General features: G+C 40.6%; 1 protein-coding gene across 22 annotated transcripts in view; it reads left to right on the top strand.

Annotated features, from left to right (window-relative positions):
• The window catches only part of UNC79 (unc-79 subunit of NALCN channel complex), a 282,253-nt gene that overhangs the window by 213,179 nt on the left and 53,083 nt on the right, over positions 1–15,991 (top strand). For all 22 annotated transcript variants that reach the window (XM_086708939.1, XM_086708942.1, XM_086708934.1 and 19 more), the window contains 5 exons: positions 1,777–1,815; positions 11,142–11,254; positions 11,343–11,428; positions 12,317–12,490; positions 15,653–15,721. In XM_086708939.1, the coding sequence (XP_086565065.1) occupies positions 1,777–1,815; positions 11,142–11,254; positions 11,343–11,428; positions 12,317–12,490; positions 15,653–15,721 (481 nt within the window). The remainder of the gene's footprint in view (positions 1–1,776; positions 1,816–11,141; positions 11,255–11,342; positions 11,429–12,316; positions 12,491–15,652; positions 15,722–15,991) is intronic.

Raw genomic sequence — 15,991 nt, 5'->3', positions numbered from 1 at the left:
TCTTTTTTTTCTTTTTAAGAAGAAATGCTGATTTCAAATGAAAGACAAACAGGAAAGCATTAAAAAAAAAACTCTCAACCCTTAACATTCCTTCCCCAGATTTTTCTGTAGTGTCCTTAGGAAGTGTACATCCTTAGGAGATGGTATAACTATTGTGCCTCTGATACCTAGAAATAGCCAGTGTGCAGTGATGAACAGTGGGTGATAGATAAGAAAAGATGAGTTAATCTCATTTACGTCCTTGATTTTAACCTAATCATAGCAATTATGGAACAAATGTACCAGCTGTGGAATTGAGAGTTTTTATTTATGCAAGGTCATGGTTCTTACCATCAGTACTTTTCAGATGTAGGTCAGATAGCATTATTGGTCTGATCTGTTATCTTCTTGAAATAGCTGGTCTAAGTTGTAATTGATATATAGAGGGGTTTTATTTCATTTTTGTTTAACATAAATGAGAATAAACCATGTTCAAGCATTGCCAGCTGCTGGATGTAAAGATGTGAGCTTTGAAGGTAAGTGAAGGAAAAATAGTAGCAGATATATTTTTACCTGCTCACATATACATATATTTAAATCTCTACCTCCTTTGGGTAGACTAGCAGGAGAAGGGGGGGTGGGTGGGGAGCACTTAAAGCAGCTGCCACAGTGCTTAGCAACCTAAGCCTGATCTCCAAACCTACCAGGAAATGGATTCAGTCGTCACCTGATTCAGGGCTTCCTTGCATGCCTTAATTCCAGATGAGGTAATGTGGATTTACGAACACTTAGTTTATTTGTGTTAGTCCCACAGGAACTATTCCCAGGGTGTTCTAAGAGTATGTATGTAAGCTCAGCATTTATCACCCAAGGCTGTCTGTGATTCTGTAGCTGGCTCTCTACTTAGCTCCCCCTTAAAATTTACCCACCCCCCCTTTTTTAGATATAGCCATCAAGATTGCATTTGCCGCACCCTTAATGACTGTTTATTTCATTTGCCAGCGCTTATTGATTCGTTGTAGTGTCATTAAGCAAAGCAACGGGGAGCTGTGTCTTGTGTTAGGGGTTGCTAGACCCTCCTCTCCAGATGCATTCTTGCCTGGGCGCTCTCTTGTGGTCTTAAATACATCAACTCTTTAGCATCTCCTCATTTGTTTCTTCAATGTCTTACTGATGAAGACACGTTTTTCTAAACCCACCAATTTAGTGGGCTTAGATATTCTCTTTCTTACTATGCATATAGAAGATCTCCATGTGTATGAACCATATGATGACAAAAAATTACGTTATATATTGATTACTTAATACATTTCTCTTCTCAATATGTCATTTAGTTGATTAATGACAGATTAGTTGACAGAGACCCCTATTGCCTGTTTTACTCTCTTAGAGAGGCTTTTATAGTTTGTGGTTATGTTTCAGAGGTGGAACACAAAGAAATGAATTTTGAGTTAATATGTAAAGAGACAGACTAGGTCAAATGCTGTCCTGATTATCTGTCTAACCTGGCTGTAAAGGCCAATTTGTAGATTGGCCGGGTGATATATTAAACCAAATTTAACTCTGTGCATCTCCGTGGAAACATCTGATTTGGTGCAGAAAGCAGGTCTCAGGAACTGGGCTAAGCTGAACCCGGGAGACTGACCACCACGTGGCTCTGTCCATAAGCAGGGGAATTGCCAACAGTTTTTCTTGTCTCCCCATCTGAACTGGGGCCACAATGGGTCCTACTGCAGTACTCATACATTTCGTCATGAAAACTTAAGATATTCATGTAACTCTGTTTGCTTTTCCTAGATTGGCATCCAGCACTACTTTTTCCAATCAAGCAGAAAGGTAAGGTGCCAAAGTGAGCCCAAATCTCACGTTCTTTTTGTCCTCTGTGCATGTTCATCCTGTTTCTAAAACACCAGAGGGTGTACCACGGAGGGAATATTGTTAGGTTCACTGCAGCCCCAGAGAGCATTCATTCATTTTCTGTGCATGCCTTTATTCATTCATTCGTTCATTCACCCACTCATGCATTCACCCATTTAATTTTATTATTTATTTATTTTTTCATGCATGCACTCATTTTAGTCAACAGTACTTATTTTAGGTCCACTCTGTAGCAGGCACTGTGCCAGGTACTTAGGTTTCAACTTGGGGCAAAAGTGACATGATTCCTTTCCTCGTGGGGCCTACAGTCTGCCTGGGAGGTGAACAAGAAGAAAATATTTGCGCAGATGTATGATTGTAAAAAGTGCTTAGTGCTATGAACAAAAAGTATAGGGAGACCATATAACATTCAGTTATTCAGTAAGTACTTATGGAGTGACCACTAGGAACTGAGGGTACCAGTTAACTAAACAGCAAGCCTGGTTCTCCTGGAACTTCTGCTCCAGTTGAGGAGGCAGACAATAAGCAAATTAACAAACAAGAAAACTGATCATGTAACTTAGTATCATTCAGTGCTAAATGCTATGAAAAAGAATCAGTTAAGTCTAGGAGATAGAGAACAACCAGAGGTGGTATTTTGGATGTAGTAGCAGTCAAGGACAGCCTCTTTAAGGAAGTGGTATTCAAACAAAACCTGAAAAAGGGGGAGAGTGATCCAGGTGGCAACTTATAGAAAGAATGTTCCAGACAGAGGAAACAGCAAATGCAAAAGTGTAAGTCAGGAAAGTGCCCAGGATATTTGGGGAACAAGACTAAGGCAGGCTGGATCAGAGTGAGTGGGGAGAAGGGGTAGGAGAGGAGATGGACGAGGTGACGGTGAGGCTGGCCGGGTAGGGCCCAGGAGGTCATTGTAAGGAGTTAGGACTTTAACTGGGAGAAACCGGGAGGGGGGGGCAGGGCAGGGCGCGGGTACGACATGACTTAACTTGTGTTTTGAAAAGATCACTCCAGCTTCTGTGTTGAAAATAGGTCATGCATGGGGCGCCCGGGTGGCTTGGTCGGTTGAGCGTCCGACTTTGGCTCAGGTCATGATCTCACCGTCCGTGAGTTCGAGCCCCGCATCGGGCTCTGGGCTGACAGCTCAGAGCCTGGAGCCTGTTTCAGATTCTGTGTCTCCTTCTCTCTCTGCCCCTCCCGTGTTCATGCTCTGTCTCTCTCTGTCTCAAAAATAAATAAACGTTAGGGGCGCCTGGGTGGCGCAGTCGGTTAAGCGTCCGACTTCAGCCAGGTCACGATCTCGCGGTCCGTGAGTTCGAGCCCCGCATCAGGCTCTGGGCTGATGGCTCAGAGCCTGGAGCCTGTTTCACATTCTGTGTCTCCCTCTCTCTCTGTCCCCCCCCCCCCGTTCATGCTCTGTCTCTCTCTGTCCCAAAAATAAATAAACGTTGAAAAAAAAAAAATTAAAAATAAATAAATAAATAAATAAATAAACGTTAAAAAAAAAAGAAAAAAAAAAAGAAAATAGGTCATGCAGGAAAGCGGGTCAGGGGTGGAAACAGAGGAGCCAGTGTGGAGCCCATTTCAGTGGTGCAGGTGCAAGCTAATAAAGTGAGAAGAGGTCCCATTAAGGATATATTCAGGAAATGTTCTTCAAGTCAAGCCAACAGAATTCACTGATAGACTGGATGTTGGGTGTGAGAGAAAGAGAGAAGGCAAGAATGACTCCCAGGTTCTGGTCCAAACAGTTGGGTAGATGTCTGTGCCGTTTACTGAGATGGGAGATGGGTGGGTGTATATGAGGCAGAGCTGAGGTAGTCTAGGTAATGGGAGGAAGGGAGGAGAGACAGGCTTCCCTTAAGGAGCGATGTTTAAACTAAGATCTGATTGTTTCCTTTGCAGTGCAGAAGCTTTTTATATTCATGAGGTCCCAATAGTTCATTTTTGCTTTTAATTCCCTTGCCTTTGGAGATATGTCAAGTAAGAAATTGCTGCAGCTGAGGTCAGAGAGGTTTTTTCCTGCTTTCTTCTCTAGGGTTTTGATGGTTTCCTGTCTCACATTCAGGTCCTTTATCCATTTTGAGTTTATTTTTCTGAATGGTGTAAGAAAGTGGTCTAGTTTCATTCTTCTGCATGTTGCTGCCCAGTTCTCCCACCACCATTTGTTAAAGAGACTGTCTTTTTTCCATTGGATATTCTTTCCTGCTTTGTCAAAGATTAGTTGGCCATACTTTTTGTGGGTCCAATTCTGGAGTCTCTACTCTATTCCATTGGTCTGTGTCTGTTTTTGTGCCAATACCATGCTGTCTTGATGGCTACAGTTTTGTAGTAGAGGCTAAAGTCTGGGATTGTGATGCCTCCTGCTTTGGTCTTCTGCAGTATTACTTTGGCTATTCAGGGTCTTTTGTGGTTCCATACAAATTTTAGAATTGCTTGTTCTAGCTTCGAGAAGAATGCTGGTGCAATTTTGATTGAGATTGCATTGAGTGTGTAGATTGCTTTGGGTAGTATTGACATTTTAACAATATTTGATCAACAAAACTAAAAGGCAATGAACAGAATGGGAAAAGATATTTGCAAATGACATATCAGACAAAGGGCTAGTATCCAAAATCTATAAAGAACTCACCAAACTCCACACCTGAAAAACAAATAATCCAGTAAAGAGATGGGCAGAAAACATGAGTAGACACTTCTCTAAAGAAGACATCCAGATGGCCAACAGGCACATGAAAAGATGCTCAATATCACTCCTCATAAGGGAAATACAAATCAAAACCACACTGAGATACCACCTTACACCAGTCAGAGTGGTTAAAATGAACAAATCAGGAGACTATAGACGCTGGTGAGGATGTGGAGACACGTGAACCTTCTTGCACTGTTGGTGAGAATGCAAACTGGTGCAGCCGCTCTGGAAAACAGTGTGGAGGTTCCTCAAAAAATTAAAAATAGATCTACCCTATGACCCAGCAATAGCACTGCTAGCAGTTCACCCAAGGGATCCAGGAGTGCTGATGCATAGGGGCACTTGTACCCCAATGTTTATAGCGGCACTTTCAACAATAGCCAAATTATGGAAAGAGCCTAAATGTCCATCAACTGGTGAATGGATAAAGAAATTGTGGTTTATATACACAATGGAATACTACTTGGCAATGAGAAAGAATGAAATATGGCCTTTTGTAGCAACGTGGATAGAACTGGAGAGTGTAATGCTAAGTGAAATAAGTCATACAGAGAAAGACAGATACCATATGTGTTCACTCTTGTGTGGATCCTGAGAAACTTAACAGAAGACCGTGGGGGAGGAGAAGGGGAAAAAAAAAAGTTAGAGAGGGAGAGAGCCAAACCATAAGAGACTCCAGAATAAACTGAGGGTTGATGGGGGGTGGGGGATGGGCATTGAGGAGGGCACCTGTTGGGAGGGGCACTGGGTGTTGTATGGAAACCAATTTGGCAATAAATTTTATATTAAAAAAAATAAACTAAGATGTGAAAAAAATGAGTTGCATTTAACCATGCAAATCGCTATGGCAAAAGCATGTGCACAGGTCTGAAGGTGGTGAAGAACAGATTGTGTAGGGAGAGTCACGGAAAGTCCAGTGTGGCTAGAGCACAGACATGTGAGCTCTTGCTGAGATTGGCTTGCCAGTGTATATGGGCTTATAAACCATATTAAATATCTTGGGCTTCCTACTAGCCGCAGTGGGAAGCTGCTGAAAGATTTTTATGCAGCAGGGGATGTGTGTGTGAAAGGCTACTTTGGCTGCAGTGGGGAGGAAGAACCAGAGGAGAGCAAGAGTAGGTACTGTGTGTGACTCTGGACACACTTAATCTCTCTGCTTTAGTTTTCTCATCTATAAAAGAGGGATACCAGTGCATGGCCTTGTTAGGTCACAGGGGTATGTGCTGTGAGGTCCCAGTGAAAGAGTATATGTGTTAGCATAACTGTACCGACCCCTACAACCATAAGACGGTGCTGTTGTTACTGTACTTCTGTAACTCTTGGTTTTAGGAATATTTGCTCCTCTTTTTTATGCTCCTTTATAGATTTTTTTAAAACTTTTCCCCTCTAACATTTTATTGTAAAAACTTAAATATACTGCAAAGTTGGAAGAACTTAATAGTGAACACTCATATATACATGTCACCTAGATTCTACAATGAACATTTTACCCACTTTATCATATATCCAACCATCTCTCTCTCCTTCTACCCACCCGTCATCAATCCATTTTATTTTTGGATGCATTTCAAAGTCAATTTCAGATATTAGCATACTTCCCCCATACATCCTTCAGCAAAGTTATCACTGACTGAAGTTTGATTTTAAGATTTTTTTCCTTAGGGGCGCCTGGGTGGCTCAATCAGTTAAGCAATCGACTTCAACTCAGGTCATGCTTTCATGGTTTGTGGGTTTGAGCCCCGCGTCAGGCTCTGTGCTGACAGCTCAGAGCCTGGAGCCTGTTTCAGATTCTGTGTCTCCCTCTCTCTCTGACCCTCCCTGTTCATGCTCTGTCTCTCCCTGTCTCAAAAATAAATAAATGTTAAAAAAAAAATTAAGATTTTTTTCCTTTGATGTAAAATTTACCTACTAGAGAGTATGCATATCTTACGTGTACATTTCACTGATTTTTGACAAATACATACCCCTGCATAACCTAAATCCCTGTCAAGATATAGAACATTACCATCACCCCCAGAAAGTCCCCTCATGCATCTTCCCAATTCCCACCCACATAGGCAAATACTAGCCTTACTTTTTTTTCCACCATAGAGCTTTATATAAATGGAGTCATACAGCTTGTGCTTCTTTGTGTCTGAGCTTTTTTACTTAGCATAACGTTTTTGAGATTCATCCATGTTGTTGCCTGTATCAGTAGTTTGTTTCTTTTTTTTAGAGCTAAGTACTATCCCATACTTTATTTATTTATTCTCCTGTTGATGGACATTTGCATTGTTCCCAGTTTGGGGCTATTATAAATAAAGGTGTTGTGGCCATTATACAAGTCTCTTTGGAAACAGATGTTTTTATTTCTCTTAGATAAATACCCAGGAATGGAATTGTGGGGTTCCTGGATGGGTGTATGTTTTATTTTATAAGATAACTAGCAGATGGTGTCTTTAAAGTGGTTGTGCCATTTTGGTATTCCCACCAGTAATGTATGAGACTTCTGGTTGTTTGACATCCTTACCAAAATTTGGTGGTGTTAGTCTTTTTAATCTTAACCATTCTTGTGGGTATCTTATTATACTTTAAATTTGCATTTCTCTGGTGACTAATGCTGTTGAGTATATTATCAAGTGCTCTTCAAGACCCTCTGTAAGTCTTCTTTTGTGAGTGTCTGTTGGAATCTTTTGTACATGTTCAACTGGGTTGAGTTGTAGGACCTTTTTATATATCCTAAATACCAGTCCTTTATTAAATATGCCCTGAGAATATTTTCACCCACTCTGGTGCTTACCTGTTCCTTTTGTTAATATATTTTTTGATGAGATGTTTTTAATTCAGGTGAAGACTACTGTGTTAAAATTTTTAAACAATTTATGACTATTTCTTCCTGTTATCTTTGCCTGTCCTCAAATCAAGAAGATATTCTCCAGTATTTTCCTTTAAAAGTTTTATGGTGTAAGCATTTATATTTAGCATTTATATGATCAGTCTCAAATTAATTAAAAATTTTTTTTAAATATTTATTTATTTTTGAGAGACAGAGAGAGACAGAGCACAAGTGGGGGAGGGGCAGAGAGAGAAGGAGACAGAATCCAAAGCAGGCTCCAGGCTCCAAGCTGTCAGCACAGAGCCCGACATGGGGCTTGAACTCACGAACCGTGAGATCATGACCTGAGCCGAAGTCGGTTGTTTAACCGACTGAGCCACCCAGGTGCCCTTCAGATTAATTTTTATGTATGGTGTGAGGGTAGGGGTTGAAGTTCCTTTTTATCCATGTAGAAACCTAATTATTTTAGCACCATTAAAAGAAATGACTTTCTCTTTCCCCACTGGATCACTTTGGTGTTGGTTGAAATCAAACAGCCACATTAGGGTTGATCTACTTCCAGACTTTATCCTGTTCCGTTTATCTGTATGTTAACTCTTAAGCTGGCATCAAACTGTCTTGATTACTATAGCTATACGATAGGTCTTGAAGTCTGATAGTATGAATCTTCCAACTTGGCTCATTTTTTTCAAGAAGATTGATTTGGATGTTATCAATTTATCAAATTTCCATATGCATTTTAGAGTAAGCTTCTCAATTTGGGGGAGAAAAGCCTGTGGGGATTGTACTGAAACTATAAATCAATTTGGGGATAACTGCACAAAAATACTGAGTCTTTCAATTCATGAATATGGTGCATATTCTCATTTTATTCAGTCTTTTTTGTTTGTCTCAGCAGTGTTTGCTGGTTTTCAGAGTAGAGGTTTTGCACATCTTTTGTTAAATTTATTCCCAAGAATTTTGAGTGTTTTAAAGCCAACATAAATGGAATTTTTAAAAATTTTCCAACTTTTTTTGCTGCTGGTGTATAAATATGCAATTGAATTTTTATGTTAACATTGTAATGTAATAATCTGGGTTCACTTACTAGTTGTAGTCATTGCTTTTTAAGATTTCATAGAATCTAAAAGTATTTGTATATAAAAAAAAAGTCAGATCTGCAAATAGTGACAATTTCACTTCTCTCTGATTTTCATGCCTTTTATTTTCTTATTGTCCTATTGTAATGACTAGGATCTCCAGTAATAATAATAAAGATGTTAGGGAGTTTCCTTGCCTTGTTCCTGCTCTACCAGAAAAACCTTTGGTATCTCACCATTAATTATGCTTGCTGTAGGTGTTCATAAATGCTCTTCACCAGACTGATGATGTTTGCTTTTATTTCTAATTTGCTGAGAGTTTTTATCATGAATGGGTGTTAAATTTGTCAGATGCATTTTCTGTATCTATTGAAATAACTGTATGGCTTTTGCCCTTTATTCTTTATTTTTATTTATTTTTTTCAATTATATCTTATTTCATTCATTCATTCATTCATTCATTCATTCTCAAGTTGGTTAACATACAGTATAGTCTTGGCTTCAGGAGTAGAACCCAGTGATTCATCATTTACATATAATACTCAGTGCTCATCACAACAAGTGCCCTCCTTAATGCCCATCACCCATTTAACCCACCCCCCCAAACCCCCTGCCCTCATCAATCCTCAGTTTGTTCTCTGTATTTAAGAGTGTCTTATGGTTTGCCTCCCTCTATGTTTTCATCTTATTTTTCCTTCCCTTCTCCTATGTTTATCTGTTAAGTTTCCCAGATTCCACATATGAGCGAAATCATATCTGTCTTTCTCTGACTGGCTTATTTTGCTTAGCATAACCTTTCAGTTCCATCCGTGTTGTTGCAAATGGCAAGATTTCATTCTTTTTCATTGCTGAGTAGTATTCCAGTGTGTGTGTGTGTGTGTGTGTGTGTGTGTGTGTGTGTGTGTGTGTGTGTGTGTGTTCTCTTGATCCATTCATCAGTTGATGGACATTTGGGCTCTTTCCATAATTTGGCTGTTGTTGATAGCGCTGCTATAAACACTGGGATGCATGTGTCCCTTCGAATCAGCATTTTTGTATCCTCTGGATATATTCCTAAAAGTCCAATTGCTGTGTCATAGGGTAGTTCCGTTTTTAATTTTTTGAGGAAACTCCACACTGTTTTCCAGAGTGACTGCACCAGTTTGCATTCCTGCCAATAGTGCAACAGGGTTCCCCTTTCTCCACCGCCTCACCAACATCTGTTGTTAACTGAGTTGTTGATTTTAGCCATTCTGACTGGTGTGAGATGGTAACTCATTTATTTGTTTGTTTGTTTATAGAGAGCACATATGTGCAAGCAGGGGAGGGACAGAGAGACAGGGAGAGAGAGAATCCTATGGAGTCTCCATGCCTACTACAGAGCCTGGCACAGGACTCAATCTCATGACCCTGGGATCATGACCTGAGCTGAAATCAAGAGTCAGATGTGTAACCTACTGAGCCTTTTATTCTTTAATATGTTGAATTCCATTGATTGGATTTTGAATATTAAGACCTTCTTACATTCTTGGGATAAACTCTACTTGGTCATGGACCATCATCCTGTTTATAGTTGGATTCAATGTCCATGAAGACTGTTGGTTTAGTTTAGTTTACTTTAGTTTTGTAATGACTTTATCGGATGTTAGTTCTAGGGCTATGCCAGCCTCATAAAATAAGGTGGGAAGGGTTCCCTCCTTCCCTAATTTTTGAAAGAGTTTGTGTGAGTTTGGTGTCATTTCTGAATGAAGAATGTTTTTGACCTGTGAGTTTGAATCAGCATTTCTGGGTAGCATAATAACAGTTTAGGTAAAAGGGACTTTTTACCACTGACCTATTCGGGCTCTTTGATTTTTTTTCTTCTTTCTTCCTTTGGTAACTCACTGTCTAATCACCTCTGGGAACATCCTTCCTGATCCTTTGGTCTCTGGGGCCACATATCACCTCTTGGCTCCCTGTTTTCATGGGCATAAGTGATGTGGAGGGTGGGGATCGACTGCACAGATCAAAGCCCTCTCCTTTCTGTAAGTACCAGCTCAAGGCACCCCAAGAAAAATTGTCCTGTCTCCCATTAGGTATGAACGTTTCTCCCTCCCTGCATTTTCCCTCAGATCAGCTCTCTTTAGCTAATGACCCTTCGTGGGAGGATCTTGCTGATAATCTCATCCCGGTTTTCATCCTGACTCTGCCATTTTCTGGATGTGTAGCCTTCGTGGGTCACATTTTCTCTCTGGGCCTCAGAACCTTCATCTGTACTCTGGGGTGGCTGGAAGAATTAGTCTGGCACCCCTCTGACATTTCCTGGTTCTCTCTTTCTAGAAGCTTCTTATTAACAGGGATTCCGTGCAACTGTAGTATTTCATCTCACTGATGAAAAAGACAGTGGGATATTCCATAAGAGGACTGGTGTGTAAATGCCTGAACTCTAAATAAGCCAGTACAGAGGGGCGCCTGGGTGGCTCCGTGGGTTGAGCATCAGACTTCAGCTCAGGTCATGATCTCACTGTTTGTGAGCCGGATCCCCCGCCTCAGGCTCTCTGTAGTCAGCACAAAGCCCACTTCGGGATCCTTTGTCCCCTACTCTCTCTGCCCCTCCCCCACTCATGCTCTCTCTTTCTCTCTCTCAAAAATAAACATTAAAAAAAATAAACAAATACAGAAATACCTAAGCTCACGCTGGTTGCCCCATGAGTCCTTGTCTTTTCTCTCCCCATTCACCCCCCAGCATGATGGTTCCCGGCAACGCAGCGGGGGTGGCCAAGCAGTTCCTACGCTGCATCTTCCATCAGCTGGCCCCCAACGGCATCTTCCCACAGCTGTTCCAGAGCACTATCAAAGGTAATTCCTTCACAGGGAATCCAAACACCACAAACGTGGCTACTCGCTGAAACCCCAATGCTTCTAAATCTGACTATTGACTTTCCAGATGGGACTTTCTTACGGACCTTAGCCACGTCTCTCATGGACTTCAATGAGCTGAGCTCTCTCGCTGCTCTCAGTCAGCTCTTGGAGGTAGGTTTGCTTTGATGACTGTCTAAGCCCCCGCCGAAATCGCAGCTGAGGAAGAAGGCCTGTCATTTAACTGAAAAATTAAATTTAAACTAAGTATTAACACATGTCCAATTAATCTTAAATTCTTTAAATGTTTAAAATTAATTAAAAATAAGAATTGCCAACGCATGGAAGAGTGCCAATTGGATGTTGCTGTTGTGTGTGGATTGACTGTTTATTTAAAGCTCCTTGGGCACCCTCAACTGAGGGGTGGATGGCAGCTGTTAAGCACTCACCTGCACTGAGCTTTCAGGCTTTCCAAATGCGCAGTGGGTGAAGCTGTGTGCACTGTATTGCGAGACTTGGATTCTGCTTATTTAGCGTGAGGTTTTGGATTCAGGTCCTGCTTCTGTGCTCAGTCATGAGACGACCTCAGTTCTCAGTTCCATTGCCGGTTCGTATCCGGACGCTTGGGTTCACGTGTCAGGTCCTCTGCTTTGTAGCGTTCTCAGTTAGCTTGCAGGGTTGGCCAATGGCCCTATAAACTTCGCTGCTTCTGTAGTCATTACTCTCAGGCTTTGGCCAGTGGAGTTTCCAACAAGCATCGTTCATTGTGTCTTCTTAGCACCTAACCACACCAACTGCAGATCCTTAAAATGTGTTTCTTATTTCTTACTCACATTTCACCTTCTCCCACTGAATTAAAAGTCACAGTTTTTCCCGTTTGTCCGAATTTTTTGATTCTTCTCTGTTCACCTCCTGCCAATTACAATGAATAGCCTATATAGTAGGCACACAACACATGTTTAATCCGTGAATGTGTGATTTTTAAAGCTGATCTTCGACAAATAGCTCTCTGAATCCCCAAGCTGTTTCAGCAGTTGATTGCCTATGCTTTTGTGTTTTTAGGGTCTAAATAACAAAAAGAATTTACCAGCAGGGGGTGCTATGATACGCTGTTTGGAAAACATTGCTACCTTCATGGAAGCTTTGCCCATGGATTCTCCTAGCAGCCTCTGGACCACAATCAGCAACCAGTTTCAGACGTTTTTTGCCAAGCTGCCTTGTGTTTTGCCTCTAAAGGTAAGCTGAGTCCAGGATTTCATCTGCAATTGTGATCTTACAGTTTGCAGACCATCTGCTTACAGAGATTTGATGTTTCATAAAGGGCTGTAAGGAATCTCTGTTAGCCACAGAGTGCAGAGCATTCTGTAGCTTGATGTCTCCAAGTGTTACAAACTTAAAAAGCAAAATGTGTTAGGCATTTTGACGTAGTGATTTCATGTTTCCAGTTGATTTTTAAAAATCAGGAAGATAGTAGTAGATGGTGTTTATCTAGAAATTTTTTTTCAATAAATGCCTAAGTCAGTAAGTACATAGTTTTGTCTAAAAGGAGAGTAGACATACCATGTAAAGCTAAATTTCAGAGAACTAAAGGGAAGTGATTGTTTACGTGTTTGTGAGTAAAGTACTTACTTGCAAGGCCAAGGTGATAATTATGTTTCTGTTTGGCTGCCTTACCACTACCACCATTGCCCCCTCCCTGTGGCCACCATACCACTTTCCAAGAATACACACACAATTACCTAGCTGTGAATCTCGTGACCTAAGGAGAATTTTTGACATGAGTCCATTAAATGCAGAAGCAGAACTCTATACTGTTAAAGCTAGAAGAGACCTATAAAAACCATCCCTTTCCAATGCCCCCCATTTTCCAGATAGGGGACTGCAAAATCAGAGAGGTGGTGGCTATGTGAGGATTAGAACTCAAGACTCTTGACTCCTGACCCAGTGCCCTCTCCACTAATAGTGTCCTAGAGTCCTTCTACAGCAGGGGCGAATTGAAGGCATCTAGTCTCTATAGTAGGGAGAAAGGAGGTGGCTGTTAGTGGTCGTTTCTATGTCTTTGAACCTCATTTGCTCCATGAGCTTTTTGAGCTTTATGCAGATCACAGAAATATTCAACTCACAATAAAATCAATCACTTGTTGATCTGACAAGTGAAGTTACATGTTGGTAGCACCGTTTCTCAAATGAGTATTACATGTATATAAAATGTCTTATAAAGATGAACCACCCCCCGGGGCACCTGGGTAGCTCAGTCAGTTAAGTGTTTGACACTTGGTTTCGGCTCAGGTCATGGGCTCCACACTGACAGTGCAGAGCCTGCCTGGAATTCTCTTTCCCTCTCTCTCTGCCCCTTCCTCTCTCTCTCCCTCTCTCTCTCTCTCCCTCTTTCTCAAAAATAAATAAATAAACTTAAAAAAAAAAAAAAAGATGGACCACCCCTGATAATGCCTTTTTCCAAATTGGCAGATTTGGAATATGTGACCCCAAAATAGGGTCTGTAAGGATAATTCAGGGACCCTTAGCTTGGTGTGTGCTGTTTTCTTTGAGTCGGAAGTTACTGTGACAAGTGGAAATTCTGAAATCTTTACCATCTCTCACATCCTATAATCCTATCTGCTCACAAATATAGAGTAGCTGAGTGAATCCAAGCAAAGAGGGTTAGTACTGTACTTTGAAACCATGTGGTATATAGATACTGTACATATACATGTAGAAGATTAAGTGATGCATTTTAACACGGCCACATGGAGCCTCCCTAGGACCAAGAGCCATTCAGGGCTGTTCATTGCATAAAGCCACACACTTGAAGAGAAGGGGGTGAGTCAGGCATGACAAATTCACATGCCTGTAGGTTGATACGATCATCAAAATATTTAACTTGATCACTGACCAATTGGAAGTATTGCCAGCAGTAAACAACTGGTAAGCCTAATTTGTGACAATCAGCCTTGCCCATAGGGACCCTGACTACAAGGTTAATGAGTAGAATGGGATATGGTTATACCGAGAACTGGGACCCTTGAGAACAGGAAAGAACCAGTCCCTTCTAATGAGTCCATATGCTGCAATACACCAGCCAATTGTCATGTGGGAATTAAGGTTTTGTATCATTGGTCTTCCCATGTTTTTGAAGATGATATTTCCTGGTTTTTAAAACACCATGGGGAGCTAATGAACAGCCAGTTTTCAGCCCCTGGTTTAAAGTAGTGTAAATGTCACATGAACTCCGATGGGTGTTAAGCAGATTAAATAGACCAATAATTCCCTTAGAAGGTACCTGTAAAATACTTCCAGAATTAAAGCAAAAACTTGCCCTGGTAGATCAGATCCAGGCACTGTCTCTGGTCATCTTCTGCTTTGTTTTTAATACCTTCGGAAAATCTTAAACTGTCGAAAAACCTGTAGTTCTCATCAGTGTAGAGATGTGGATCTCAGACTTCGGAGTGCACCGGTGCTCCTGCAGGACTGGCTAAAATCAGATTCCTGGGCGTTGTTCTAAGAGTTTCTGATTCACTGGGAGTACAACCTGAGGATTTGTATTCTGACAAGTTTCCGGGTAATTAGAAGTGCTGCTGGTCCAGGGGTTATTCTTGGGGAACCACTGGCTTAATTTGTACTATCTTAAAAGGCTAGTATTCTACACAGCTGCAGGGATTTAACTATAGCCTACCATTGTGATAGGCTTACAGTGTTAAATAAGATTTATTTTTGTTGTAACATTTCTCCCCTTCCTCCCCATACCAGTAAAATCAATTTTAAAAGTATATTTTGATTATGGAATCTTGCCAAAATGCAACTCTAATAGATTTTGAGGCATGATTTTTTTCTTGTAGAAATTTTGCTGCTTTTTCCCAGGTTTTTGTCATATCCTTTAGCAACAGAGAAAGGGCAGATGAAACTGGTTCTTATTTGGATTAATAAGCCTAATGATTTTAAATAGATTTGAGTAGTTTTTTTCCCAACATGGGAAAATTTCACAAATTAGTGTACCTCTTTAGAGTTGGACACATTTAATACTTACCTATCCACCTCTCTGTCAGTCTGTCCACCCATCCATCCACCCGTCCATCCATTCATATATCCATTCATCCATCCATCCATCCATTCAATTCTTTATCCAACTATATAATTTAATTTTAAGAATATATCTTTGAAAAGTGGTTTAGGAGCTGTGTTTAATTATTTAGTTGTTTAACATTGCTTAATTAATGGCTTAATTATGTTTTTTTAAAACCTGAGGATTTTTTTCAGCATGAATATATGGCATAGAAAACTGTAAGGAGGTAGCTATACTTGAGATTTTTCCCCCTAAAAAAAATGCTTATAAAAAATACATGAAGTAAAAGATACATTAAGAAGGGTACTGACTTTTATTGTTTTCATATTTGTTCACAGTGTTCTTTAGATTCCAGTTTGAGAATTATGATTTGCCTCTTGAAGATACCCTCTACCAATGCCACAAGGGTATGTATTGTATGTTTCAGAAAAACAACCCATTGGTTATTTAGTTATTTTTTTAACCTAAAAAGACAGGCATATAGTAATACTGGAGAAATGGTTACTGCATACTGAATGTTTCACTTTCACACACCTTGACAGTTTCTAGTATGAAGAGTTCTAATACATCACAATATCATTTTTTTGCAATTAGTCCTCTTAATCCTGGGCCAGGGCCATCAGGCTGCCCTTCATATTATGATCTAGGTGATCCTTCTAAACACAGATCTTAATGCC

This window comes from Puma concolor, chromosome B3 (assembly GCF_028749965.1).
Source record: "Puma concolor isolate L17-30 chromosome B3, mPumCon1.1.hap2, whole genome shotgun sequence".
NCBI lineage: Eukaryota > Metazoa > Chordata > Mammalia > Carnivora > Felidae > Puma > Puma concolor.
This window is presented reverse-complemented; position numbering and strand designations above follow the sequence as displayed.